Source organism: Mercurialis annua, linkage group LG1-X (genome assembly GCF_937616625.2).
Source record: "Mercurialis annua linkage group LG1-X, ddMerAnnu1.2, whole genome shotgun sequence".
Classification (NCBI taxonomy): domain Eukaryota; kingdom Viridiplantae; phylum Streptophyta; class Magnoliopsida; order Malpighiales; family Euphorbiaceae; genus Mercurialis; species Mercurialis annua.
This window is the reverse complement of record NC_065570.1, coordinates 15,307,370-15,334,831: the sequence shown is the minus strand read 5'-3', so window position 1 is coordinate 15,334,831 and position 27,462 is coordinate 15,307,370. Positions and strand designations below refer to the sequence as shown.

At 35.4% G+C, this 27,462-nt stretch overlaps 1 protein-coding gene across 4 annotated transcripts; it reads right to left on the bottom strand.

Annotated features, from left to right (window-relative positions):
- Positions 1–2,119: 2,119 nt before the first annotated feature.
- Positions 2,120–25,209, bottom strand: LOC126653505 (chromatin structure-remodeling complex protein SYD). 4 transcript variants are annotated; one of them, XM_050347416.2, is made up of 33 exons: positions 24,803–25,209; positions 24,658–24,719; positions 24,135–24,235; positions 23,380–24,054; positions 21,071–21,342; positions 18,802–18,956; positions 18,590–18,654; positions 17,728–18,342; positions 17,301–17,482; positions 16,825–16,922; positions 16,489–16,674; positions 16,134–16,314; positions 15,854–16,048; positions 15,719–15,762; positions 15,172–15,228; positions 14,828–14,924; positions 14,495–14,667; positions 14,191–14,404; positions 13,883–14,008; positions 13,678–13,767; positions 13,369–13,485; positions 13,181–13,261; positions 12,452–12,559; positions 11,807–11,976; positions 11,076–11,154; positions 10,917–10,991; positions 10,100–10,197; positions 9,878–9,985; positions 8,684–8,741; positions 8,370–8,606; positions 6,771–8,295; positions 6,095–6,684; positions 2,120–4,939 (listed from the first exon to the last, which is right to left on the bottom strand). In XM_050347416.2, the coding sequence occupies exons 1-33, from the start codon at positions 24,905–24,907 to the stop codon at positions 2,378–2,380; spliced, it is 9,501 nt and encodes a 3,166-aa protein (XP_050203373.1). In that variant the 5' UTR covers positions 24,908–25,209; the 3' UTR covers positions 2,120–2,377. The 4 variants fall into 4 exon arrangements, with proteins under 4 accessions (XP_050203373.1, XP_050203379.1, XP_050203384.1 ...); XM_050347422.2 differs by having other exon boundaries at positions 17,301–17,479; XM_050347427.2 differs by having other exon boundaries at positions 17,746–18,342.
- Between the last annotated feature and the right edge of the window lie 2,253 nt (positions 25,210–27,462).

Sequence of the window (27,462 nt, the reverse complement as noted above, 5' to 3'; positions counted from 1 at the left end):
ATCTCCATCAATAGATTTTTTTTGAGAATTTCTATACCCAAAGATGGTGCCAAATGATGGATCCGGAATGTACGAGCGGGTAGTCAAGTATCTGGTTTTCTGGTTCCTCCTAAAAGACAAGGAGGAAGATGGATCTTGGGCACGGGCGCCGGGTCCTTTCTAATGCTTCAATTAGTAAGGGTATGGTAGTAAATGAGCTATATATTAATTGTATGTAATAGTACGTACCGTTAAGAGTGGCTTATGACTCTGTATTTATATACGAGCGTGTGAGTCTCCTCTTCTTTTGGTGATGTGGGATTTTATCATATTCCAACAGGTCCGATGTGAAAGTTTATTATTATGTTAAGTACCTTCATCGTAAAAAAAGTTCATTAGGGTCCAAATTCAAAACTGAACCAAATGTAGGGGTCCAATAAGTACATTTAGCCATAAAGTTACGATAAAGTACGTAAAATAATTTTACATATATTGTTATGGTAATGTTATGAAAAGATTGTGATAATATTTTAATACTGTTTTTGAAAATATTATCTAGTTATGATAAAGTACTTAAAATTATTTTGCTGAATAATATTATATTAATATTAGGGTTAATTGCAAGTTAAATCAAGAACTTTATTGCGATTTGCAATTACAACATAAACCTTACAACTTGGTAATATCAGATACCAACTTTCACTTTTTGGCAAATCGAAACACCGGTCATTTTTCCAATACAAATTTACTGAGTTAGAAGCCGAAATTGTCACATAGGTTGACACATTGAAAAATAAGCAGTATTTTGAATTGCCAAAAAATAAAAATTGATGCCTGATTTTGCCAAATTTTTAATAATTTCAAATTATGCTAAAGTTCGCGATTTAATTTGCACCGTGTCAGCCTACGTGGCAATTACTAAAATCCAGTGTGTTAGTATACATGGCAATTTCGAGTTTCCACTCCGCAGTTTTACATCGAAAAACAAACGGTGCTTCGATTTGCCAAAAGTTGAAAGTTGATATCTGACATTAACAAGTTTTAAAATTTATGTAGTAATCGCAAATCATGCTAAAACTCATGATTTAATTACAATTAAACCTTAATATTATAATAAATTATGATAATATTGTGAAAACATAGTAAAATCATTAACTTTCAAATATGGAAATATGGAGAGTATAAACCAATGTTTTAAAACCCGGACCGGTGACAGAACCGGCGTTGCTACCGGTTCAAGGTTCAACCGGTTCGACCGGTTTAACCACCGGTCCAACCGTTTTTAAAACTAAATAGATTTTGTTTTAAAGATTTTTAAATTCTTCATTTCCTGTACATTTACTTGAAATTTTTTCCATCTTATAAGTTGCATACCTTTTAAAAGTTTAAGAAAAATAAAAGCCTATATACAAAAAGCCTACATACAAAAGGCCCAAACTTATAACCTTTTAAACTAGGGTTTTCCATGAACACTTAACTTTCAGTTGTTCTTCATCTTTTTTCTCATGTTGTTTGCCGTTTTTTTTCTTCAAATTTGATAAGAACAGTCAAATAAAAAATTAAGTCGCCAATAGATCGAATTAATGTCCATTAGAATCATGATATATCACCAGTAAGTTTTATTTTTGTGTGTCAAAAGATAGTGTTTCTATATATTTTCTTCTTCTATCCTTATATTTTATTTTCAAAATCATCAATTTAATGAAGATATCAAAATGGATTTCGATTTTTTAAAGTCTAGAGATTGAGAACCTCAATTTTTTAGTAAATTTTTCAAGAACCGTTCATTTGAGGTTGAACCGGTTTTAACGGTTCTCCGGTTATTGGCGGTTTTTTCCGGTTCAAAACGGTTAAACCGGAAATCCGGGTTTTAGGATACAATCGGACCGGACAGGCCTCCGGTTCTCGGTTGAACCGGTTGAACCGGCCGGTCCGGTCCGGGTTTTAAATCACTGGTATAAACATCAAGTTAGAAAAAATGTGTGACATCTTTAGCTTATCCGTGTAGAAGTAAAAAAAAATAGATACTTTTATACGTGAATTTTCCTATATTATTAGCATTTTCTAGTTTGCAGCTTAAATTTAGTAACCTGCCATAGTAACTCCCGCATGAAAATGGCTATTTACACAGAACCTAAGATAATTCTAAAGTCGGCAACTTACTACAACAATCATCATGACATGTTACAAGATGATATTTCCTGAATTCCAGATCCATGCATGGCTTTTTAACTAGTACAATTTCTTTGATTTATACAAGCAAAAAAACAGTAAATTGTTTAGCTAATAGAGGATTAAACCAGAACTTTACAGTATTTAGTACCCTTATCACCCATCATCTCTCCTTCAGGTGGTGAACCCTCATTACCCATCCCTAATTCAGATTCACTGTTGGTCATTATTCCACATCATTACTTCCGATCCCTGTTTGAGATTCTTGGTGTTTACCCTCTGATACCGATTCTTGATGTTTATCCTCTGATATTGATTCTTGACGTTTATCCTCTGATATTGATTCTTGACGTTTATCCTCTGATACTGATTCTGGAAGTTTATCGTTCCTACCTTTCTCCTTCTCACATAAGGCATCAAAATTTTCTTTCTCAACCAGAGAAGATGTAGGATGACTGCTTTCAGCTAGCTTATCCGGTGAATTATCTATTTGATACACGCCCTTTTTATCGATAAATTTAGCAGTGACTTCGCTTGGCAATGGTGCTGACAGATTTACCCCAGTATCACAGCTCGCAAAACATTCATCCTCCCCACTTCCAGCCACAGCTTTATCATCATTGTTCACAGTCACATGACCATGCTCGCTGCTTTGGATAAGTTGATGCGTCATTGCAGAAGGATCTGCTACACCTTGAGATGCAAGTAGCTCATTTTCAGACTTTGGACTGGTACGAGTAGGTCCATCAGAGTCGGTAGTCATTGCAGAAGGATCTGCTACACCTTGAGATGCAAGTAGCTCATTTTCAGATTTTGGACTGGGACGAGTAGGTCCATCAGAATCGGTAGTCATTGCTGAAGGATCTGCTACACCTTGAGATGCAAGGAGCTCATTTTCAGACTTTGGACTGGGACGAGTAGGTCCATCAGAGTCGGTAGTCATTGCAGAAGGATCTGCTACACCTTGAGATGCAAGTAGCTCATTTTCAGATTTTGGACTGGGACAAGTAGGTCCATCAGAATCGGTAGTCATTGCTGAAGGATCTGCTACACCTTGAGATGCAAGGAGCTCATTTTCAGACTTTGGACTGGGACGAGTAGGTCCATCAGAGTCGGTAGTCATTGCAGAAGGATCTGCTACACCTTGAGATGCAAGTAGCTCATTTTCAGACTTTGGACTGGGACGAATAGGTCCATCAGAGTCGGTAGTCACTCCAGAAGGCTCAGCTTCACCTTGAGATGCAACTGTTAATGGCACATCATGACTGGGTATACAGGAAGACAGATTAGTTGTTCCAGATGGCTCTGCTAAATCTTGATGTACAACTGTTGAAACTATCTCATCCCCAGCAGACGCTGGACTAGGACCAGAAAGACTAGATGAAAATTTAGTCAATCCAAAGGGTTCTGATTCAACTGTTGAAACTACTACAATCCCAGAGGAAGCTGGATTAGGACCACCAAGTTGATCGGGAGCAGATTTATTAGAAGAAACATTTTCCATTTCCCCAACAGTGACCGGAGCTGCACATGCAATTGGATGTTCATAAGAACCATGTCCTGCATCCGTAATATTTATGGCGGAAGCAGATGCATGGTCCTCTTCCATGTTGACGCTATCTGCAGACTCAGATTCCCTTGCACCATCAGCTGGGAAAGACATTCCTTCTTCAACATTGTGAATTTCCAGATGACCATCCTCAGAGCTCTCAAAAGGCTGTTGCATTTCACTGATGTCTTCCAAAATATTCGCTCCAAGATCTGCTGTACACTGCTCAAGGTTGCTATTACAAAGGGGAACAGATTTTTTAGGCTCATCCGAAGAAAGAACTGTTTCATTTCCAAATGTATCATGTGTCACTCCAGAAGTCCCTACTGCACCTTGAGATGGAAATGTTACAAGTACCTCATTTTTAGAGGTCTGAGGATTCAGACGAGCAGGTACCTGAGGGTTAGGTATGCAAGAAGAAAAATCATTTCCGCCAGAAGGATCTGCTGCATCCTGATATGCAATTGTTAATAGCACATCATTAGTAGCAGACCCTGGATTAGGATCAGCACATCCATCGCGACTGAGAGACGGTTTAGTTGTTCTAGATGGCTCTGCCGAACCTTGAGATGCAACTGTTGAAAATGTTTCATTTCCAGAAAACCTTTGACAAGGACCAGTAAGTTTGTAAGGTCCAGAGGGCTCAGATTCAACTGCTGAAACTACCTCATTCACAGAGGATGGTGAACTTGTACCACCACCAAGTTGATTGGGACCAGAATGGTTAGAAGAAAGATTCACATTTTCCCTATCAGTGACCAGAACTGTCTCGGTGATGTCCGTATTGCTCCCTGTTAATGGGTTTACGTAAGAAGCCTGTTCTGCATCTGCCAAGTTAATCGCAGATCCATCATTTTTTAGAATCAAAGCAGATACATGGTCCTCTTCCATACTGACACCATCTGCAGACTCTCTGGAACTATCAACTGAAATCTCTGCAATTGGAATTGCTGTTTCTGAAGTTGACTTAGTTGGGTGCATCTTTTCCTCTGAGTTTTGGGTTTTTACGACCTCCACAGGCGTCTTACTTAATAAAGGTGTAACTAGGGTGCTTGTGCCTTTGTTCCTAGCAAACTCCCCCATTCTATTCTTAGGCGAGCTAGTTTCGGAAAAGATTTCCTTCATTACACGAGCAACATCAGTAACATCAGCAGTCTGAATTCGACCAAAAGCAGGAATTCCGGTGGTTTCTTTTCGTTTAGGATCTTGACAACCTAGGCCACTGGGGAAATATGTCTCCTAAAATTATTTGAATCAGTTAAAGAATTGAACATGATTGCAAAAGGGCATAATACCCGAACAGAAATTATAATATCAACAGTAAAACTATTTTTGCAAGTTAAAAAGAGATCTCGAGAACTTTGAAGTATAGGTCTTCGTGTAAATTCCAGCTCTGCCTTCAAACAATTTACACCATAAATCTAAAGCTGTTGGTCAGAAATTTTAAAATCGATTGTTCACATTGTTTTTCAACTGTACCCTGAAATATTAAATTGACGTCTTTTTCATTTGGGAAAAATACAAAAACGCTCTCCATTTCTAGAATATGTGTTTAAAATTTATTTAGATTTGGTTAAATTAATCAAGAATTTAAATTAGTTTTAATTTGATTATGGTTTTTAGTTAGTTTTTAAAAATAAAGGACTTATTTGTACTTTTTTGAATGGAAATGAATTTAATTTTATCTTTAGACTAGTCAATTAAATGATTTCATCATTTAAGTTAAAAAATTGACAAAAATTAAAAAAATTGGGGTACAATGAAAACGATAAAATGCAAAATAGAGTAAAATTGACCAGTTTTCAACGTCATGGTAGGATTGAAAAGGAGCTAAAAGATCGGGAGGGGGGGTGTTAAAGTATTAGGCTTTTTTTTATCATGTTATATTTGAAAATCTGAATTCGTTGAAAAAGAATATAAATGGTGGTAAAATGTGTGATATGCTAAAATGAAAAGACCGATTAGTATAATACATCAACCCTCAAAAAAGTTATACAGTATTTACTAATTTTATTTTTCCTAACTAACCGTTGACTAATAGAAAATCTAACTAAATAACATTTTGATATGATATTACAAAATAAAAAGATAACTTAATTATTAGGGACTGACTAGTGTACGATGTCAAACCTCAAGGGATACCAAGTAATTACGTCATAATAAAAATAATAAAACTCTTTCACAATTTTTGGATGTGTAAAATGTGGATCAATTTGTCAAGAAACTAAAAAGATTTTGAACAACTGAATCTAAGACTCCAAAATTCAGGATAAAATGGATACAGTAACATGCTACGGAGTTAGGGAAACTGCACACATTTATGTTTTGGCTATTATAGGTTAGTAGGCCTTTTTTCCAACATATAGAAATAGCATAGAATATAACATGAAGTACCTGAACAATATCTGCAGGTTCCTTGAGATCTCTCTCTTGTCTACTTCTCAAAGACATTGCCCTGCTTCCTGATAAGTCCCTTAATTTGTTCTGTGACTCTGGATGCATTTTGGGATCCTGACCAACTGAAGCATCAACAGCAGTTGAAACCAGACCCTGTTTCTTTCCCCTACATTTGGGTGCTTCCGCTCTATTTGGAGCCTTTCGAGCTTGCCTCTTACCATGGACGGCTTCAGGAGGGATGGATAGGTAAGCTGGAGAAGTCGGAGGACAAAATACAATTGTCTGGGAATTAGAAGCAATCTCTACAGCCACCTGATGAACAGATTTGGAAATGCTATCTACAACAGCAGAACTAGGCAATGACTCTTTTTCATTGTCAACAACTGTGCAAACTTTATCCTCTGAGCTTTGGCTCTGAACTACCTCTGAAGGAGTATTACATATCACAGGTACAGCTGGGGCAACACCAGCTTCATTACCTTGTTCGCCAATATTAGCTTTCAAAGAGGTATTTTCAGCTGAAAACTCCTTTGTCACAGTATCCACATTATTCACATCACCGCTTAGAGTCTTTCCAGGAGATGTACCTGCAAAGAGTAGTTCTTCAAATATCGTCAGATAGTATTCTATTTTGCACAAGTTCCAATAGCATTTTTACACGCACATAACTTACTTATATTATCAGGATTAGTATCTGAGCAGATTGGTTGCTCATTCTGCACTACGTCATCCAATTGCTCACTAAATTTTCCATCCTGAACAACTTTTGTAGTTGATTTATCCCGGTCAACATCTTTTTGTTCACGATCGTAAGTCCCTTGGTCACTTACCCCTACTGCAACTTTACTTCCCAATGGCTCCTCGAGTTTATTCTGTGGAAGCGAATCTGATGTAGAAATCTGACCCACCAAAGCATCTGGAAAAGCTGGCGAAACCAACACTTGTTTCCTTCCTCTACGTCGTGGTGTTCCTACTGCTCCAGCTTGTGTCTTCCGGCCATGCCCTTTCATTTGCATAGGAGCAGAAGCGGGAGGAGGAGGGCATTGAGTGGTAGTAGAAACAGAAGAGATAGATAGAGCTAACTTAGAATCCAAAGCTGATTCAGAATGAGTAGTGGTTCCATCGTGAAGTTTAACAGCAACAGAACCAGTTAGAATACCATGGGAATGAGATGTGGGGACACTGGAAACTGTCACACTTACGACACTGGCTGATGGAATAGTAGAAATATTAAGTGGCTGTTCATTTGAACCTAGAGCAGGAACTGCTAAATTCTCAGTAGTAGGCAGTAATACCTCCTGTTTTTTCCCCCTACGCCGCGGTGCTTGTGCACCACTCTGAGCTTTCCGACCGCGTCCTCTTGATTGGATAGGAACACAAGCAGCAGTAGCAGATTGTGAGCCAGGAGTAACAACAGAAGTAGAAGTAAATTGGGAGCCAGGTGTCATAAGAGAAGCAGAATTAGATTGAGAACTAGGTGCAACACCAGAAGCCAAAGTAGGTTGGGAGCCAGGTGTCATAACAGAAGTAGAATTAGACTGTGAGCAAGGTGTAACACCAGAAGCAGGAGTAGACTGCGCTCTGGGCATTTTGAAAGGTGAAGAGATTGCAGACTCGGGACTAGGAGTACTCACTGTACTGGCCAGGGGGGCAGCTGGACTAAAACCTTTTATACTAGAACCAGGCAAAGTACCAGGACCAAAGGGTTTCAGTTGGATTGATTCAATTCCCTTCTGCAACCCTATATCCACTTTTCTGACTCCTGCTGGAGCTGAAAGTACCACTGCTGTTGGAGATTTATCTGAAGTTGTTCTTCTTGGCCTGCCACGCCCTCGCTTAGATGGTGGAGTTGCCTCTTTGCTATGTTGCAGTAGTTTAGTCTCCATGGCTACTGATAGAGGAAGTGGAGGAATTATGGCTTGTGGTGGAGGAATTATGGCTTGTGGTGGAGGAATTGAGGCTTGTGGTGGAGGAATTGAGGCTTGTGGTGTAGGAAGTGGAGGAAGTATGGTTTGTGGTGGAGGAAGTGGGGGAAGTGCTGGAAGTGGGGCCTCAGCTTCTGTACTCACAGGTACACTAGGATCTTTTGGCAACTTGCTTTCAATCACTTCTTCCTTCAATTTAGGGGATTCAGGAGAGTCAGCCTGACACATCTTTTCAAATTCTTCTTCCGTCCATTGCTCTTCATAGGAACGCACCTAATAAAGGTAAAAAGGAAACATTACAATACTGTAGGCATATGCTTCTTATAAACCAAATATGCTTGACAAACCTCTCGTGCACGTTTGCCCCTTCCATAATGTTTAGGATCAAGACCCCCAAGGGACTGGCCCTTCCGCTTCACCCCGAAACTAAAACTAGATACTACCTCAGCCTTTGGTACATCGTACAACTTTATCATTTCATAGAACGATTTCAAGTCATCATCAGTAACCAGGCGAGAAGGCAGAGGAGGCGGTGGCTCAGTTACATCCATACCCTGTCCCAGTAGCACACTCTTCCATTTTGCCTGTAGGATGAGAAACATTAGATAGCAGACCCAAAGATAAGTATTTGAGTCGCAAATACTTGAATATGTATTCTTACCCTCTCTTCTTCCTTCCTCTGTTTGTCAACTGATTCAAATATATCAATCTCTGCCTCACTGCCAGAGTACATTAAAAGTCAAGGAAAATTCCATTTGTCAATAACAAGATCCATAAATAATCAAAGTCAGAAAATAAAACAGTACATGTCAATACAACATAATAAATGAAAAATCTTGAAGTCTATCAAAATTCAAACTCTAGAGTTTTTAACCAACAAAAAGAAAATATCCTTACATAGTGAACTACAAGCTCATCAATAAAGTCATGAAGACAAGGGCGGGAGCAGTTCATTGATGTTTACGGTTCCTAGGTATTACTTTAGTTAAGGGGTAACAAAATATTAGAAAAGATACAACATCCCCACATGAAGTACTATTTCTAACAAAATATTCTCATTTTAGACTGAATATGACCCAGTTTAGCATATTTATGCACATAACTTCAGATGTCAAAAAACAGCTATCAAGAAAAAAACCATTCCCTGATTTTCTTGACTAATTGTCCTTTTACTGTCTGAACTTTGAGCAGAGCTGTCAAACAAATACTGACACTCAGTCTTGAGCCTACTCAGGTTAACCCATACGTTTAAAAACAACTCAACTAGTAGAATTGAGAAAGTGCTCCATTAATATAAAGTGAGCTTGGTTGATCAACCATATTAAAAAAACACATCAGCTAGTCAAAGTAGGTTTATATGTGCTAAGCAATCTATTAGTTGGACTTGAATCTGGGGGGCTCAAGTTCATGAGCAGTCAGCTTCTATCAATACCTAACCTAATTCATTAAATAAGCGATGAAAGGAGATGACAACTTAGTTGTCAACAGCTGGATAACAACTTAGTTGCGATGAACTGGAAACTTACATCTAAGTGATTTCCTGCCATACCAACCACATTACTAATTACACATAAAACCATTTAGCCAAAACACTTTAGTGTAAAGGTGAGGACAAAAAACACATAATTATCAATCCAATCACAATCTCCTCCAATGAAAGCTCATAAGCTTAAAGTGCAAATAGCACTAGCAATACAAATGATAATCAGAATCAAATGTGGACCTTTTAAGCAATGAGAAAAAGACCATTCTAAATAACTAAACCTGAACTACCTTTATTGATATATGGCAAGAACAACTTCTATTTCTTTAGCAACAAGAAATAAACTTCAAAAAAATCAAAACATATTTTTACCTGCGAGCTAAGAGGTCATTTAGAGAATCATCATCTAATACAGGGGAAGCTTCCTCTTTCTTGCATTCTCGTAGAAGGGACTCTAAATATTCCTTACGGTCTTCTGCACTGTAAAATGTATGAGAAATTCCCACAAAAAGAAATATTAGTGCTAAGCAAAACACTAAGGAACTTCTTTGAAGTTTTATACCAATCTTATGCTAAACAGATATCCAAGATCACCTTGTATTATTGTCAAAGAAACCAGCAGTGATGCTCTGATTGGCAACCCCCAGTTTATGCTCAGCTGAAGCTCGAACTTGTTCTTCAACAGTTTGAACCTAAGAAAATAACCAGTTTAACAAAAATCAAACTATCAAAGTACAAAATCAATGAATACACATCACATATATCCCAAAACTCTGAGGTCCAAGAATCAGGAAAAAAAATCAAAATCGCCAATCTACAGCATCTGATCATCACATATACTTCATTAATGTAGTTTGACATACCTAAGAAAAATGCATATCAGTCTGCAAATTCAAATTGTAAGATAAGTAGATAGATTATGCACAGCACAAATAAGCCTGCTAGATTCAACTTGTTCGTTTTCTGAAATGAGCTTTAGCATTTGAATTAACTTCCTCATTTGAATTGATTCCAATTACGAAGCAAAAGTAATAGGAAAAAGTAGGTTTCCTAAATGGTACCCTTTTTTTTACCTTCAGATGTCTTGTAGCTTACTACTGCAACAAAATTCCTATCTTACTAGCATACTAGTAAAACTGAAATAAGTACCATTCATAAAAGTGTGAGTGAAATTAAAAAGTTTCAGAGAGGAAAAAGCAAAAAAAGATACACATTTCTTGAAACCTCGTTTGTGATTCCTAAGATAAAATATGATATTTATATATTCCTATCCAGTAAGGTATTGTAACTAATCCACCCAATCTGTGTAGCCAAATTCTTGATAGATCGGTAATATGGCAGTTCCAAATTCAGAAATCAAAATGAGCAGATCCCAAAAGACAACAGCAAAAAGAAAAGAAAAAAGATATACTGTTTCAAATCGAAGAACAAGCACATCTCTCTTCTGACCAATCCTATGAGCCCTTGCTTGTGCTTGAAGATCCACCTGAAAATGCACAATTATAAAATTAGAACATTAGAATGACAGCCTAAGAGTTCATTTATAACAGGTTGCAATTTCATTTCTGACCTGAGGATTCCAATCAGTGTCAAATAAGATGACAGTGTCGGCGGCTTGTAGATTCACTCCTACACCACCAGCCCGAATGCTAACACCGCATATTTAAATGTTAGTCTGATGAAAACTTATCTACTCTTAAGCATGCCAATTTTGTGCAAATGCAAATAGAAACTTTTTACGGCATATAACATTTATTGTCACAATTATTAAGTAGCACATCAATACAGTAAGATTAGAAAAAGTAATTGGGTAAAGCTTACTTGACGTACAGTGTTTAGTAAAGTTATCAGCAAATAAATCATTTCTCGATTCACACCACAACCTTTACCAATATGGAATCCAAACAATATATGCAAAACTCATTCATACAAAATCTCGAATGTGCCAAATGGTTGCATAACTTGTATTACAAAATGATCCCATTTCCCCATGTCAGTCTTACTGCAGATTACCAATCTTTTGGAAAGAAGAAATTGAGAAACAAATTGCCTAGAGCTCATCACATATCCACATCTAGATTTCCCTCAATATATACCCCAGTATGCTTACTTTCAGTTATAAATCTTGACATTTAGCAGCCAAAGAATGATCACTTCAAAAAAAAAATTCTAAACAAAAAAAATCTCCTGTCTCAAGTTCTGCAATGTCAGAGTCACACAATATGCCCTTCTATCAAACTCTCTATGGAAAACCTGGAGCAGAAAGATCCCAATATAATAAATACACATTAAATGATGTACCTGAGCAGAAAAATAAAATAAGGAGAATTTGATTGGTTGAACTGTTCTATAAGGGCACCACGATCATTCCCAGAAGTGTGACCATCCAGGCGGAGGTATCGATACTTTTTCATGGTGAGATACTCCTCCATAACATCAAGCAGCCTAGTCATCGTTGAGAAGAAAAGAACCTGCACGGTCCCATTTATAGCAGTAAATATCATCAAAACACTAGAACAATGCCAAATTTAAAATACTAAGTAAAATAACCACCAAGTAAAAATACTCTCATCAATCAAGAAAAAATCCTGGAAGTTCCTAATTTGAGAGAAGGCATAAGCCATGGTTCAAATTAAAAAAGAACCAACACTAGAGAATTAGCAGCACACAAAGAAAAGCAATCATACATATTTCTTTCACAACATACTAAGAGACAAATACGAGGAGTTGAACTATCTAATGCATCTAGAGGGAAAAAAAGCTTAAAAACATAACAAGAAAGAAGAGTGCTCGATTAATTCTTAATGTCAATCCAATTTCAAACACTTCATATAAGATTCGAACTCTTTGTCAATCCTGCTTCTCATTAATACAATGCAACAAATACCAACTAATAGTGAGCATCAAATACTATATTTCACAAAATCTAGAGAAAGAAAATCATACCCGATGGTCAGCTGCTTTCAGCTTGGGAAGTATCCGATCTAACATCTCCAGCTTTCCACAAAGCCTAAGAATTGGCGGCAGAAAATGCTGGGGTATCAAATTATCGACCTACAGAAGGTAATCCAAATCAAGGCTTAGACAAGATGAGAGAAGGAAATCAATAATATGGAGCAAAATCACAGAGACTATCTCCCAAAGTTGTAAAAAAATAAAGAGTTAAAGGGAAATTTGTAGGTGCTCTTTTCAGATCCTATATGGGTCTAAGCTACTGGAGCTTTCAGGGGGATTCTTTTAATTTTTACATAATTTAATTGATAAACAACAAGAGCTTATAGGAGGATTCACTGAATTTTATCCATCTTGACCGGAAAGCCTTATATTCAGCTCGTTCTTCAGGCTATGGTTTTAAGTTGCCTGTTGAGTTATATAGGAGTGAAAGACTTCTCTTTCAAGATGTATTCTCTCCACTTCTTGATGAGCTTAATTCATCTTATATAGAAGGCTTAATCATCGAAAAATACCCCAGCTTTTCGAATTTTTTCGTTTATGGCCCAAACTTTTGATATGCTAAAATTGATGATTTTGAAAGTTTGGACCATAAACTAAAAAACATGGAGAAGGTGGGGTATTTTGGGATGATAAGCGTATTAAGAAAGAAAAAGCTCAACTATCTACAATAATTATTTCTAAACTTCGGCCAAGGGCTAGTTAACTAGGAAAAAAGTATGCCTCGTCCACATGAATTTGGCTAAGATATGGATGGTTGCAGATATTCCGAAGCTCCATGACTGAGTTGTGAACTGATCGCGCCTGCAAAAACAATTATGGTAAAATATTTAACTGCCTGACAGGCATAAAAGGTATTCTTTTCTCATGATAATATACCAATTAATTGAGAATAAATGGATGGTTTTCACCTTTGAATTTACAATGGATCCAAGATTTTCCTCCACCCTCTTCATCAAAAGCTTCTGATATGCAGAAGCGTTACACCTAACAAGTCTCTCAATCTTTTCAGGCAGTTCATTCTCAACCTAGCCAATTGAATTTTTAGATGCCAAAAAGCATGTCAGAGGAGCTTCCAAAACCAAATGGTTTATGACATAAAATTAACCAGAATAAAGAAACCATATAAATATCAGCTCTTTTGCTAGAGCAATTTTTTTTCTTTATTTATATATAAGCAAATTTATTTTCAAATAGCAATAAATATTTCTTTCTTGGACCTTATGTTTCAGTCTTCGAAGTACAAATGGTCGCAGAACTTGATGAAGACGGTTTATGATTAACAAATTCTCCTCTTCCGATAATAAAGCCTAAATAAGTCGATCCGGACATAAGAAACAAAAGAATCATTATTTTGTTACAGTAAACAGAAAAGGAGGCAATAATATGAGTGTCAACAACAATAGATCAGTTCAAAAGGCTTACTTCATCAGCTGAATTGTCACCATTACTCTCAAATGGTTTGTTGAACCACTGAGAGAAATCTTCTGATGAATTAAAAATGTTAGGCAACAAAAAGTTCAGGAGTGCCCACAATTCCTCAAGATTGTTCTGCATTAAGGACAAATTAAAATGAGTGCATTTTTTAAATTTGCACCAGAACTCAAGGTAAAAAAGGCATTGTTTGGGACTGAAATCATAGAATGAAACTCAAGACAATTATTAATCTTGGACCATTGACATGATAGAATAATAAGAAACAAAGAAAAACGCCGGTCAGGAAGCTCCATTACCTGTAATGGCGTTCCAGTTAACAGCAATCTGTGGGCACTGTGATAGTGTTTCAAGTCAGCATTCAACTTGCAAGAAGCATTTTTTATGCGATGACCTTCATCAATTATAATATAATGCCAATGTATTTTACTCAGTTTAGGTCGGTCGTGCTTGTTCATCAGATACTCGTATGTTGTCAATAGGACGTTGAACTTTTGATGCACAATTTTCTCTCTGAAAAGGGAAAGAGCTGTCAAGCTTAGAATTACGTTACACAAAAGATAGCACAGAAAAAAGGAGAATCTCATGTTAATCTCCAATTACTTGAATAGCCTACGCCTCTCCTCTGGAGGTCCACAATAAACAATTTTATGTACACTTGGGGCCCAGAGATTGATTTCTGACTCCCATCCTGGTAAAACTGAAGACGGTACAACCACCAAAAAAGGACCTCTATCATTTTTGGTTTCCATCAGGTAACATATAAGAGATATAACCTGCCAAAAACAGGAAGAAGTTGCTTTAGGTCGTCTCCTTTAGGAAAGAGGTTTCATGTCTAGAAATACACAATTTGAATGCAACAAGTTCACCAAAAAGACAAATATTAATTTACTCAGATCATAATAAATAAGAAATGGATAAGAAAAGATAAACCACCTGAACAGTTTTCCCCAGGCCCATTTCATCAGCAAGAATGCCATTCAAATGATTGTTGTATAATGAAACCAACCACCTGAGTCCATTCATCTGGTACCTAAACATCAAAAACTATAATTTAAAAAAAAAATCTAACTGGAAAATGATTATAGAAAGCTTAAATCATGAGTATAAAATACCACAGGTACATTTAATCAATTAAACACAGAAACTTCTTGAAATCCACATCCCAAAAATACAGATGTATTCACTAAATCCAAAAAGAAAAAAGTATTCACTAATTCCAGGAAAAGGAAAAACATGGATGGAAACACAAAAGGTAATTTAAAAGACATTCTACTCACTCCCTTAATTTTCCACCCTGAAGACATATTGGCTGCTCCGCAATGCTCTCTTTAATGCTGCAAAACGATGGTAATTAGTGCAATATTTGTCGATAGAATTGAAATTGTGAACATAGGAAAAAGTAGAGAGGGATTGTGTTTCCAATAGCATAGCACCTTGAAATCTGAATATGGAAATTCATTATAGATATAAGGAAAATAATTGCTCGCTGAATATGGAAGTTCATTAAAGAAATAAGGAAAATAAATGCTCGCTGTATCTGTAACACTACATATAAATGCCACAGCCTAAATCTCTTTTCTTCATGACATTTATTAAACAGAAAATTGACTGAAAAGCTAGCACACCTTATTACCAGTTTGCGTAGGCCGTACATGTAAACAAGCTAACATAAAAGTAAAAGCACATGATATACAGATATAAAATGCAAGATCAAAAAACGAAGCACCAATAACAGAAAAACAAAAAAAATAAGAATTTATTAATCAAGGAAATAGAAAACAAAAAAAGTAAATTAAAGCAAATAACAAACAGCAATGCTCATACCTATGAGCCATCATATAGTACTTCTCATTGCTTTCCATGTAATGCTACAGAAAAAAAAATCATCAATGATGACATTACGCCTGTAAAGATAAAGATTAGAGTAAATTCCAGAAAACACACAGGAAAGAGTTTTACCTTTGCCTGATCACTTTCATCTTCATTATACAAAGAAGCTTCATTCTCCTCAGCTGTTATAGCAGCTCTTGCGTCACCTATATCACTTTCATAGTGCCTTTCCATAGCCTTTGCATCTCGAAGCTTGGATCCCAGCTTTTGAAGATATTTCTCTGTCTCCTTCAGCAGTTGCTTAACACGATCTGATTTCGCATCCTATCCAAAGACCAAAAGTTTGTTCTATGAAAATTGCATATAACCAGCTTAACACAAGAACAAAATTTAATAAATATAAACTAACCTGAACCATTCGCAGATAACCCTCTACATCATTAATTTTTAATAAATTAATCTTTTCCCGCTGAATTCTGTCAATCTTCTCTCGATGGATACGCTCCTTCCTTTTATGGAACTCTTTCACATATTTATTGAAACCCTTCCAGCGTTCACGCCTAATCTTAAACGCATCATCCAGTTTTTCCCTAAAGTAAGGTTACCAAGCAGGTCAAAAGAAAGTATGGCTTGTGAAATGGAAGCGGAAAAAAGTAAAACAGATTGCTCTGTGTGTGTATGATGGACATGCATGAAACATGTGTACCTGTGAGCGACAGATAACAGATAAGTAAGGCTTCAAATAGAAAAAGATAAGTACATACTTGTGAACTTCTATCTCAGCAAAGAAATCCTTCTGCCTCTCACGAATCCTCTTTTGTCGCTCTTCCTTCATTTTCAGTTCAAATTTCTCAAGTTGTTTTATCCTCCTACCATGTTTATGTTTCTTAAATGATTTTAAGCGATCCATGTCCGATGTAATTGGCTTGAAGACATCATTCAGGAAATCACTGCCCAAATATTCATAAGTATCAACATAACATGTTTTTTTTAACGGAACATAACATGTTGACCATACAAGGAATACACCCAAATTAACCCCAAGTCATGTTTTTTTACTGCGTCAATTTAAAGATATTGTCACTAAGAAAAGAAACCACCTCCTCAGACGATGTTGGAGCTCCAACAACTGAAGCTTTTTCAATTCTATGACACTTTTAGTCTTTGCAGAGATGTCCTCAGATGAGTTCACAGTTTCCTGCATAGTAAGCATTAGTGACAGTTAAAATATAACTATTGTTAAAGTCTCACCCAACAGCTTGAGCATTTTGGTGAAGTGGTTATTTGATATGGTATCACAGCCTTTAACCAAAAGGTCTAGAATTCAATCCTTGGAAAACCCCATTTGGATAATTAATAAAAAAATAACAAATTGACCGTAAGGTGAGATGGACCTATGTGCTTGTTTGTTCACGCTTCAAACCCAGTGAGCATGGCGTGCGGGGGTGTATTAAGATATAACTATTGTTAAAGCCTCACCCAAATCAAACTCATATGAAAGAAGAGATGGAAGAAAAATCAATAAATAACAAAAACGTAACAAGCTACACCAATCACGCAGATTTTTTTAACAAACCTTCAGCTTTGCAAAACAAGTGGAAATTCTTTCTTTGGTTTTTTGCTGTTTTAGGACCCACTTTTGCTCAATCAAGAATTTATTTTTCTGCTGATTCATAATCCACTTCTCTGACATGGTCAACTTTGGAGATGGAGGAGAATCAGTAGAAGCTGACTTGTTCTCTTCGTCGTCTTGTCCTGCTGCAAATAGAGAGCACTATTTAGTGTTCCATTAACAATCACTATGCACCTTTTCAGGAATGCATTGGGTTCATAATTCAGAAAAACGTAGCATTAATATATTGTTCTTTATAAGAATACTTCTTGCTCTGAGAAATTCATCAAAGGATCCATCGGAACCACCGAGTATTATCTCAGTCAAGTTAGCAGAATTCAATTGCTAACTAGTGAAAAAACAAGATACATTATTATCAGCAGTTAGTTACCAAAAACACTACTGCTACCAGGACTTTGAAGCTGACAGGGACCATTATCTTTTCTGTCAGGCATCAACTCATGCTGAACAGAAGAGGATGGAAGCGATTCCCGGGGAATCTCTTTAAGACTTCCGATCCCAGTCCACCTAATGGAATCAGAGTTCACTTGTTTGTTTACACTCATTACAGAAGATGCAAGGTCGCCCCTTCCAGCTTGCATATGACCATCGTCCATTCTGTCCACTAGATTACCAGAGGCAAAAGTACCCCTTTTTGAATCAGGTTGCTGGATTGAGGTGGTGAACAATGGTTGTGATTCCACCTTGTCTTCGCTCTGCATTTCAGCTTCCTGCTTTCTAGCAGCAAAAGGATGTTTTCTCTCATATGCAAGCGCCGAGAGGTCTGATAGTTGAGCATTCTTTTCCTCCATTTTCTTATCAGCTTCTTTAGACAACGAGTTGCCTTCCAAATATCTACCACTAGATGATGTGCCTGGAGGAACTCCATCACTTTCCTTTACATTATTCAGCCTTCCAAATGGTATTGAAACTTCAGGGATGCTACTGGACTCATGAGGAGATTGCACCTTTCCTTTATTATCACTCAGCTCTTTGTGCGACCAATCTGAATTATCACCGGATAATCATCAAGAAATCAATCAGAAACAAAACCAGAATGTGTAATGAACATTTAAAAAGTATACTAAATTGCAAGCAAAGTTAAAGCCAAGCATTCACCCTGGGACTAAGCATCACGTGCTTACCCCAAGAACACTAAAATGAGTTTGCAAAGCCCAAGGACAGCCACGCTTAAACTATTTAAGTCCAAATTCCGCAAACATTTGATAGCAAAGGATTTAGTAAATTCTTACCGTCATTTGGAAAATTATTTCCAAGTGCTAATTCAAGATGTAGTTTCTTTGGCATCAAGCCATTTCTGCAAGTTGATTGGAAAAACAAAAATAAATATCAGTATGCATATGTATAAAACTATAGTATTTGAATACACACACTCATGAAGGCTTAAAAAGCATGATTCTTAAATTTAAAGGATATGTGGAAGCGTAAGGAATGGTCTCTCAACCTGAATGCCAAAAAGACAAGGCACTGGGCCCTGAGCTGTTTCAATTGTTGATCCTTGAAAGGATTGCCAGATTGAGAAACCGGAGATTTTCCTATATCTCTAGAACCATTACCTCTAACCATTGTCATTTCAGAACTATTAATTTGGCGGCCACTCTGGTGATAAGAGAACAAACAAAATAACAATCATTAAACCACAAAGTTCAAAAGTAAAGTAGAGACAGATTCCAAATGAAAAAAAATTTTCTACATAACAAAGAAAGTGATGAAATCATGACAAGACGTTAGAAACCTAAAATACAGAGAGAACAAAAACTAAAAATCTCTTAAATTGAATTCTTAGTTGTCCTATTTGCAAACACCAACTCTAACAAACATTCATTTTGAATATGGTAGACTATAATTGACTTCGCTTTTCTTGTTCCACCCACCAAATCATTGAAGAATGTATCAGATCATAACGTACCAGATTACATTGGCAAAAGTGTTGCCTACTTGGTCTGATCATCAGAGTGCTAAAGGGTGTTCACGTGCATAATAGCATGATACAAGCCAAAGGAAAATTCATATCAAACCCCATAAAGACAAGATGGCAACTGAGTAGAGACTTTTCAATCAATCAAATCAAGAAAAAAGAACACTAGCAAGTAAAGTTGTATTAGAAATTATGAGCACTAAACAAAGCTCTATGGAGTTTTTTCAATTAAGTAGCTCCTCGGAAACGAACATATTCGAAAAGAAAAGAAGAATAAATATAGAGTTGATGTAAGACTAAACTGCCTCACTGTCAGCTGATAAACAATAACAAAGTACAGTGCCCTCAACCCTAACGTTATTTCTCTACAGGTATGCATGACATTTTAAAACAGTCTATAAATGTGCATGAAATAGTCAGTCTTTAGGGGATTGATATAAAAGGTTTGGATATCCTGAAATTCTATATTGAACTAAATGTTAGCCTTCTTGCTAGATCTAACCCTCAAATGAATACAGAGGAGCCAATCTGCTAAAATCAAAATATGTAACCTGATATTGCAATTGATGAAGCATAGCTGACAGCAAGACTAAACCATAGTAACCACTGTGAAAGCACTAAAAAGAGTAGATTTAAACTAATCATTTAAACATATTCTCGTATTAATGCCTATCTATGAAGCATGAAAACTTTGAGAAACCTGCGTTACCCGCTTCAAAAATATTTCAGAAACCAAAACTCTCGGGAACTCGTACGAAGCGCCTCGGTCTGTTTCGGTATATAACAAAATTAAACACCCATGTTCTATACCTAAAAAATTCGCAAATAATAAAATCTATTCAATTTCCCACTATAAATTTTACCTTCTAATTTTTCTTAGATTATTGATAATTTATTATATGTAATGAACTTAAATTTGAATATATTTAACTGATTTATTTCATTACTTATCATAAACAAATAAATTAAATTTTAAAATATTAACATTAATAAAATTCTATAATTTTATTATTTACATGTTTCTCCACGTTTCGTGTCTTATACAAATAATTTTATTATTTACGTCTTTATAAATAATTTTATTATTTACGAGTTTCTCCACGTTCCGGTATTCGTTTCATGTCATTGTTGTTTCCTGTTCCCATTTCCGTGCTACTTTGATGCCTTTACATTTTTAAAAGCCCAAAAAGCCAAAAGATGATAGAACTTAAAATATTGCATTAGCTTTTATTCAATCAGAAATTGCAAACTAAAGAGATCATCAAAAGAAGTCTCTTTGTTATATAACCATAATAACATAATAAATTTAGTTGGTTAAAGATCAGCTCATGTTCATTCCATAAACATTTTGCCAAAACTGGAGTTGACAGCAAATAGGAACGGAAATGAAATCCTTACATAGGACACAAGCTTAAAAGGAATGATCATGGGAAAGAAAAAGTATATGAACACGAAATCAAACGTTCCAGAAAACAAACAGTTCAATTGGAGTCAAAAATCTAGCTCTGGGTTCACTAATCTTTTTAACAATGTACCTATAAGCAGCATAGAAAACCAGATTTGGAAAAGCCAAACAATTAATACACTCTAGTACAGGAATGATTAGCAAAAGACATTATGATACAATTAACATTATGCATTATGATAATATTAAACAAGACAAAGCAGCCTCAATAATCCTATTCTGCTATCTAACAAATGATAATGGAAAGCAATATGGAATCTTCAAAATAGAAACTAAATATATTTTACTATAGCATAACCAGTGAAATGGCTTAAAGAAAAAAGAAGTTACCTGAATAGTCCTGTTTGAATCAGCATACATATTTGAGCCTCCATCGTATTCATCTCTTCCAGTTGGAAAAGATGCTGGCAAGTCATCTACCCGATTAGAGGGAGCAAATTGGGCTTCTATTGTCTTATCAGGACTTGTTGCAGTACCTTTAGCTGATACATGCTTCTGAAATTCAAAACCACCAAAAGGAACTTGACCAGAATATCCTAGCTCTCCAATAGCGTACGAACTAGATGAAACAGGCATTCCTCCCTGAACCTTGCTAATAGGACCTAAAAATGAGTGACAGCAAGTAACTGCGTAAATATTCGATACAATGACCTAGACTCTATACAGGCAATTTTTTAACAAGAAAAATAAAGGGTAAATTACATATAAAATCACCAACTTTACACGAATTCTCAAAAATAACACGACCTTTAAAACGTGTCAATTCAGGGCATCACCTTTCATTTCTTTTCAAAAACAACATGGGCACGTTTTTTGATAAAATTTTGCTGACTTAGACACCTGATGGGAGTGCCACGTGTCATGCCACGTCAGCAAAAACGCCACTAAAAATGTGTCCGTATTATTTTTGAAAAGAAATGAAAGGTGGTGTCCTGAATTGCCACATTTTAAAGGTCGTGTTATTTTTGCAATTTCGTAAAGGTGGTGATTTTATATGTAATTAACCCAAAAATAAAAGCAATTGATGTTTCTGCTTATACAATGATGATAAGCTTATACTAATATTTCATTGTTTAATTCTCATATAGTGCCCTTTTATCCCCTTCTGATGCCAACTTTTGTTAAGGTAAAACTTGGAAATCAAAATCTCCCAACTAAAAATATCAAAATGACAAGAAAAATCATTTCTTTATGAAATATGCCACCATAAAATAATTTTAAACAAGGATATGGCCCATGATTGCTCCATTTTAATTTCAAATATTTGGATTTGAAGTTATCACTTTATAGGCAGAAGATACCAAAAAAAAAAAAACCTCAAATATCTTAAAAGGATACATAACCCCTTTAAATTATTTTTGGAACACATGAAACTTCTAAATTTTAAAAGTGGTGGAAATAACTCCTTCCGTTAGAAACAGCCGTTAATTCACTGACGTGTCTCTCATAACCACATAGGAAAAAGGATCAAGAATAACCTGAATGTTTACAATGTTTATCAATTTTATATTTATGGATCTTTTAGCACTTTTTTACCTTTTTCCTTTTCCAAACCTACAAACTGACACTTTTTGACACCATTATCAAAATTTAAGTGTCAAGTTTGTATATTTGGAAAAGGAATTAGGAGTTACTTGATGACACCTCAAAATCATCCTCATCTTGCTATGGCATTTTTTATCATATCCTTATTCACCAGCTTTTCTCCTAATTTCCACCCTTTCTTCGTCTCACTCATCGCCATTTCAATTTTAAACTTTACGTCTTCAAACCTAAATTCACACCTCTTCCTTCTAGATAATTTCACACAAACCCCTAATTCTTCTTCAAGAACTTAACATTGAAAAAATGTACACTTGTCATAGCCCATCCAATCAATGGAACTCCATTGTTTAATGATTCAAGCACAAAATTCCATCCACAATGACTCAAAAATGCAAACATGGACTTACGACTCAGGATTTCCGCCCGACGTGCTCATTTATGTAGTAATAACACTTTTCTTGATTCTTTGATTCGTGTCTCAAATCCTTTTGGTCGCCATTGATCACCTTTGAATTCTGAATTTATGTCAAACCCTAAAGGCGGCCAAACAACCCAAATAAAATTCTTCTCACTAGCTTCAAAACCCAAAGCTAATTGCATCATTTGTGATGGGGAGATTGTGTTTTTGGACCCAAATGAAACATATAAGACAGAATTGTCAGGCTTTGATCTAGCCATTTTTTGCAACGATTCGGTAATATAAAATTGATAAACATTGTAAACATTAAGGTTATTTTTAGAGCTTTTTCATGTGGTTATGAGAGACATTTCAGCGAATTAATGGCTGCTTTTAACGAAGTTTAATGGAAGGGGTTATTTGCACCACTTTAAAAATTTAGAAGGTTCGTGTGTTTCAAAATAATTTTAAAAGGTTGTCTCTCTTGAGGGGAATTTTTTTTTTTTACCTTCTTCCATTAAAATACAATCATACCAAGGCTTCTTAATGCACAAAAGAAAAAAATCTTGCAAAGGAACCCAAAGGCTTTAAAGTCCGTCTCACCAATGTCAGTGACACATAGAAAATAGTTGGGATAGCTCAGGTAATCAAACTTTAAAATTAACCTTAATTTGATTTAACATGATTTAAAGCTTACCAGCTCCAGGTGACGATGATGTTGACTGGTTTAATGGAATATCTGCCATCACATTACCCGACATGGGGTTAAAAGAAAATCTTGGAACCTGGGATCTTTCTAGAGGTGGTCCAGTTTTATTTTGACTCCATGCACTTCTGGAAGAAAAATTATCATGCGCAGGCGGAAGGGAGCCACCTGGTTGTCCAGCTGATAAATGAGCAGAAGAAACTTCTATATGGCCGGCATTAGGACTAGGAACCGCATTATTAAAGGTGGCATTTTCACTACCTCTAGCAGGAAAACTCCCCGAAGAATCAATCTTATTTGTTTTCGCCTTCCTCATATTAGCTACAGCACTGCGAGGTTCTTGTTGTTGGAGGTTGTCCACATGTGGTTCAGATGAAAGAGAAGAATCACCCCTCTTCCTCTTAGAGGCTGCTTTTTTTCCATCCTTTTGACTCGCCCCTCTATCTTGGGATTGGGAGTTGGCAGATCTAGTGTCCACACTGGAAGGACTTTCATGGTCAAAAGACTGACTGCTCCTATGAGTTCCAGATCCTAGATGATAATCTTGGCCTGCCGTACTGGGGCCAGCGGGTGGCCTGCTAGAGGCAAATGTATCACTTTTAGAAAATTCATTTTCAACCACTCCCACTTTAGAATCTTTTGTAACCCGAACTGCCTGTGAAGATCCTGCATGCTCACATGTAAAATTCTGTCACTTCAAAAAAGTAATAGAAGAAGCAATGAAGGTCAAAAACGGGTTGTGTTACCTGCAGAGTCCCCCATTTGATTTCCACCTGTCAAGGGAAGGCGGGAAGACATCAATGCCTCAACATCAAGACCATGTTGGTTGATGACAGTCTCCATGGCCCTTTAAGAAACTTATATCAGATAAGTCCGAAAGATGAAAAAAATTTAAGTTCAATTAAAGTGCATTATGGTGAGAAAAGAATAGACAAAATGAAATATGGCAACCATAGTATAGATATCGAAACTAAGTGATCCAAAGATAAAAACTAGTTAAGTTAAGCTGCAGCACAGAATGGGCTACATGGCCAATTAATGGTGGCTTTAAAAGTCCAAGACAGAGCAGCTGAGTGAGAATTCCTAGATTATGCTTTCCTGAAACTTTTTCATTACTAAAATGCTGTTAGCTTCTTGACTAGCAGAAGTGAGGAAAAACAATAGTATTCACAAGTGATTTCACACACATTAGAGTATTCACAAGTGATTTCACACAATTCTCATCATTTTCGGAGAAACAACGGAACCAAAAGCATAAAAAAGCTTCACCTTGAGATTACTTGATATGGCAATGAATGTTCCTTCCCACTGGCTTTCATGTGTTGCAATATCTGAATCATACATACATACATACATACATACATAAGAATAATGACATCCATTAAGCAATTAACTGAATCAAAGGAACACGAACCACATAGAGTTTGGTAGCTAATTTTTCTGGTTCATCGGTAGAATCTCTGATGAGTTTCTGCAGAAAATTTGCAGCCTCAAACTCAACATTATGAGAAGATGCCATCTGACAGATCACTTGCGAACCATCAAAGGTGGGCGTTGATCGTAGCAAGCCCTAGTGGGTGTAGCGGTGGTAGAATCGATGAATCAAAATTGAGCTTCGTAACCCTAAAGATTGAACCGATAACAAAATGATTGATCTTCAAACCCTAAAAACATGGACAACAAAAAAGAATCAAATGCTGCCTTCCCATGTTTTTTCGATGACTTAACTCTATTCAGCTCACCCATTAACAAAATCTCCCCTTCTTGTGTTTTATCGATTAAAATCAATTTTTAATTTTTCTATTTTCATTCTTATTTGCAAACCGTAAATTGGCAGATGCACCTACAAATATCTTTCGGCTTAATACATTATTTGACCCCTAAACTATACCATTTTATTCTCTGCGACCTCTAAACTAATTTCGTCTTCTTTTTAACCTCTTAACTCTTTTTTTTGTTCAATTTAACTCCTCATTCGGAATGTGCACACCACGCACGATGACGTGGATAAAATAGCTGACATGGCTTTGCTGACATGAGATTAAATAGAATAAAAAAAAATAGTTAAGAGGTCCAATGGAACACTAAAATAGTTTAGAGGTCATAGAGAATAAAAGGGTAAAGTTTAGAGGTCAAAAATATATTAAGCCTAAATATTTTTTTAATTTAAAATAAAAAGTGATGTACTTTACATATTATTTGAAAAAGTCATTTAAGGCTTTAGAAATCATGAAATTTAGCGAGTTTTCCAATTTTAACACAAATTTTTAAAATTCAGATTTGAAAAGTCTGAAATTGCAAAAAAAATAAAAGCTGGTGTATTAAAAATTTTAATATTGGAAATTCGTGAAACACGCTAAAAATTATAATTTTTTAAAAAATTTAGTCTTTTTTTAATATTATCACAACATAGTAAATTTATATACTTTATAATATCGTTAAAAATAGACAAACCTCAGTTATCATTGTTGAAATGTAAAGAAATATTTACATGTACAAGAAGTTATATTATGTAATTATTTGACTAAATTTTAATATTTTTTTATTTTTCTAGAAGATTAAATGGAAAAAAAAAATAATTATATTTTCGAGAAGGTTAAATAGATAAAAATTAAAATTTTGAAGGTGTAATAGGAAAATAAAATAAGTTCAGGGGTCAAATAGAATAAAATAGTGTAGTTCGGGGGTTCAATAGAACAATTTATGCATTTTAATTATTCTTCACGCGCTTCAAAGCGTTTGAAAACACGCGCTTTTGCCACGTTAAAGGAAAAAGGTCAGATAGGCAAAAAAGTTTCAGTTGACGGGTTAAATAGAACAAAAAATAAAATTAAGAGGTCTAATAGAATATCAAATTAGTTTAAGAGTCTCACAGAATAAAAGTGTATAATTTAGGGGTCAAATGATGTAATAAGCCAATATCTTTCCATAACTAGAGCACAACTATATCATTTAACCCCTAAATTTTACCAATTTAATTTTTTAACTATTTTTTTTTGTGCTATTTAACCCCTCAAATTATATTATTTGTTTTATTTAACCCATTAACTATTCTTTTTACCTATTATACATTTAAACTTTAAATTTTTATCCATTTAACCTCCTCAAAAATACAATTATTTAATTTTCAACCATATTATGTCTAGCATGAATATATTTATTTAAAATTTTGATAATATTTTCGTAAATTGTCGATGACAATAGAGATAAGAAAGAAAAAGGCAAAAATGTATAAAAAATATATTTAAAGTTAATCAAATAATTACATTACATTACTTTTTAAACATGCAAATGTTTTTTTTACATTTCATCAATGATAAAAAGAGTTTATCTCTTTTTGTTAACGATATTTATAAAATACATAAATTAATTATATTTTGATAATATTAAATGATTGTTTAATTGTTTAAAAAAGCTATCAATTTTAGTGTGTTTTGTAAATTTAACTCGAAATTTTAATTTTAGAAATTTTAAGATACTAACTTTTAGTTTTTTGCAATTTCAAACTTTTCAAATCAATTACGAATCTTTCAAGTTTGTGTTTAAATTGCAAACACGTTAAAAATTCATGATTTTTAAAGCAATTTATCTTTAAATGATTTTTAAAGCAATTTATCTTTAAATGGATTTTTAAATAGGGTTATTCCTACCATATAGCACAACCTTTAGCGTTTTCTCAATTTAAGCACATACTACCATTTGTCTCAAATATTAGCACAGTCTTTCAAATGTTTTTATTTATTAGCCTACGTCCCGTTTCCGGTCATTAGAATCCAACGTGGCTCGCCGATTGCCAGTGTGGCTTTCTTTGTGAGACGTCGTTTTGGATTATTCCTACCATATAGCACGAACTACCATTTTGCCTCAAATATTAGCACAATCTTTCAAATATTTTTAAATTTTAGCCTAAAACTCGTTTCCGGCTGTTGGAATCCAAAACGCACATTAAAGAATAATAAATGCACATTTATCATAAAATAACATATGCAGGGTTGTGAATTTATGTTATAAAAAATTGCATATGCTTTAGAGGTACATCACTTCTGTTATAAAAATAATTGAGTACTAAATTAA

Coding starts and splice junctions, on each gene's coding strand:
- LOC126653505 (XM_050347416.2), bottom strand. CDS start 24,907: ATGGCATCTTCTCATAATGTTGAGTTTGAGGCTGCAAATTTTCTGCAG. Junction 18,957..21,070: donor ATTCAAACAGGACTATTCAG/GTAACTTCTTTT, acceptor TCTTATCACCAG/AGTGGCCGCCAAATTAATAG. Junction 18,343..18,589: donor AAATAATTTTCCAAATGACG/GTAAGAATTTAC, acceptor GTGATAATTCAG/ATTGGTCGCACAAAGAGCTG.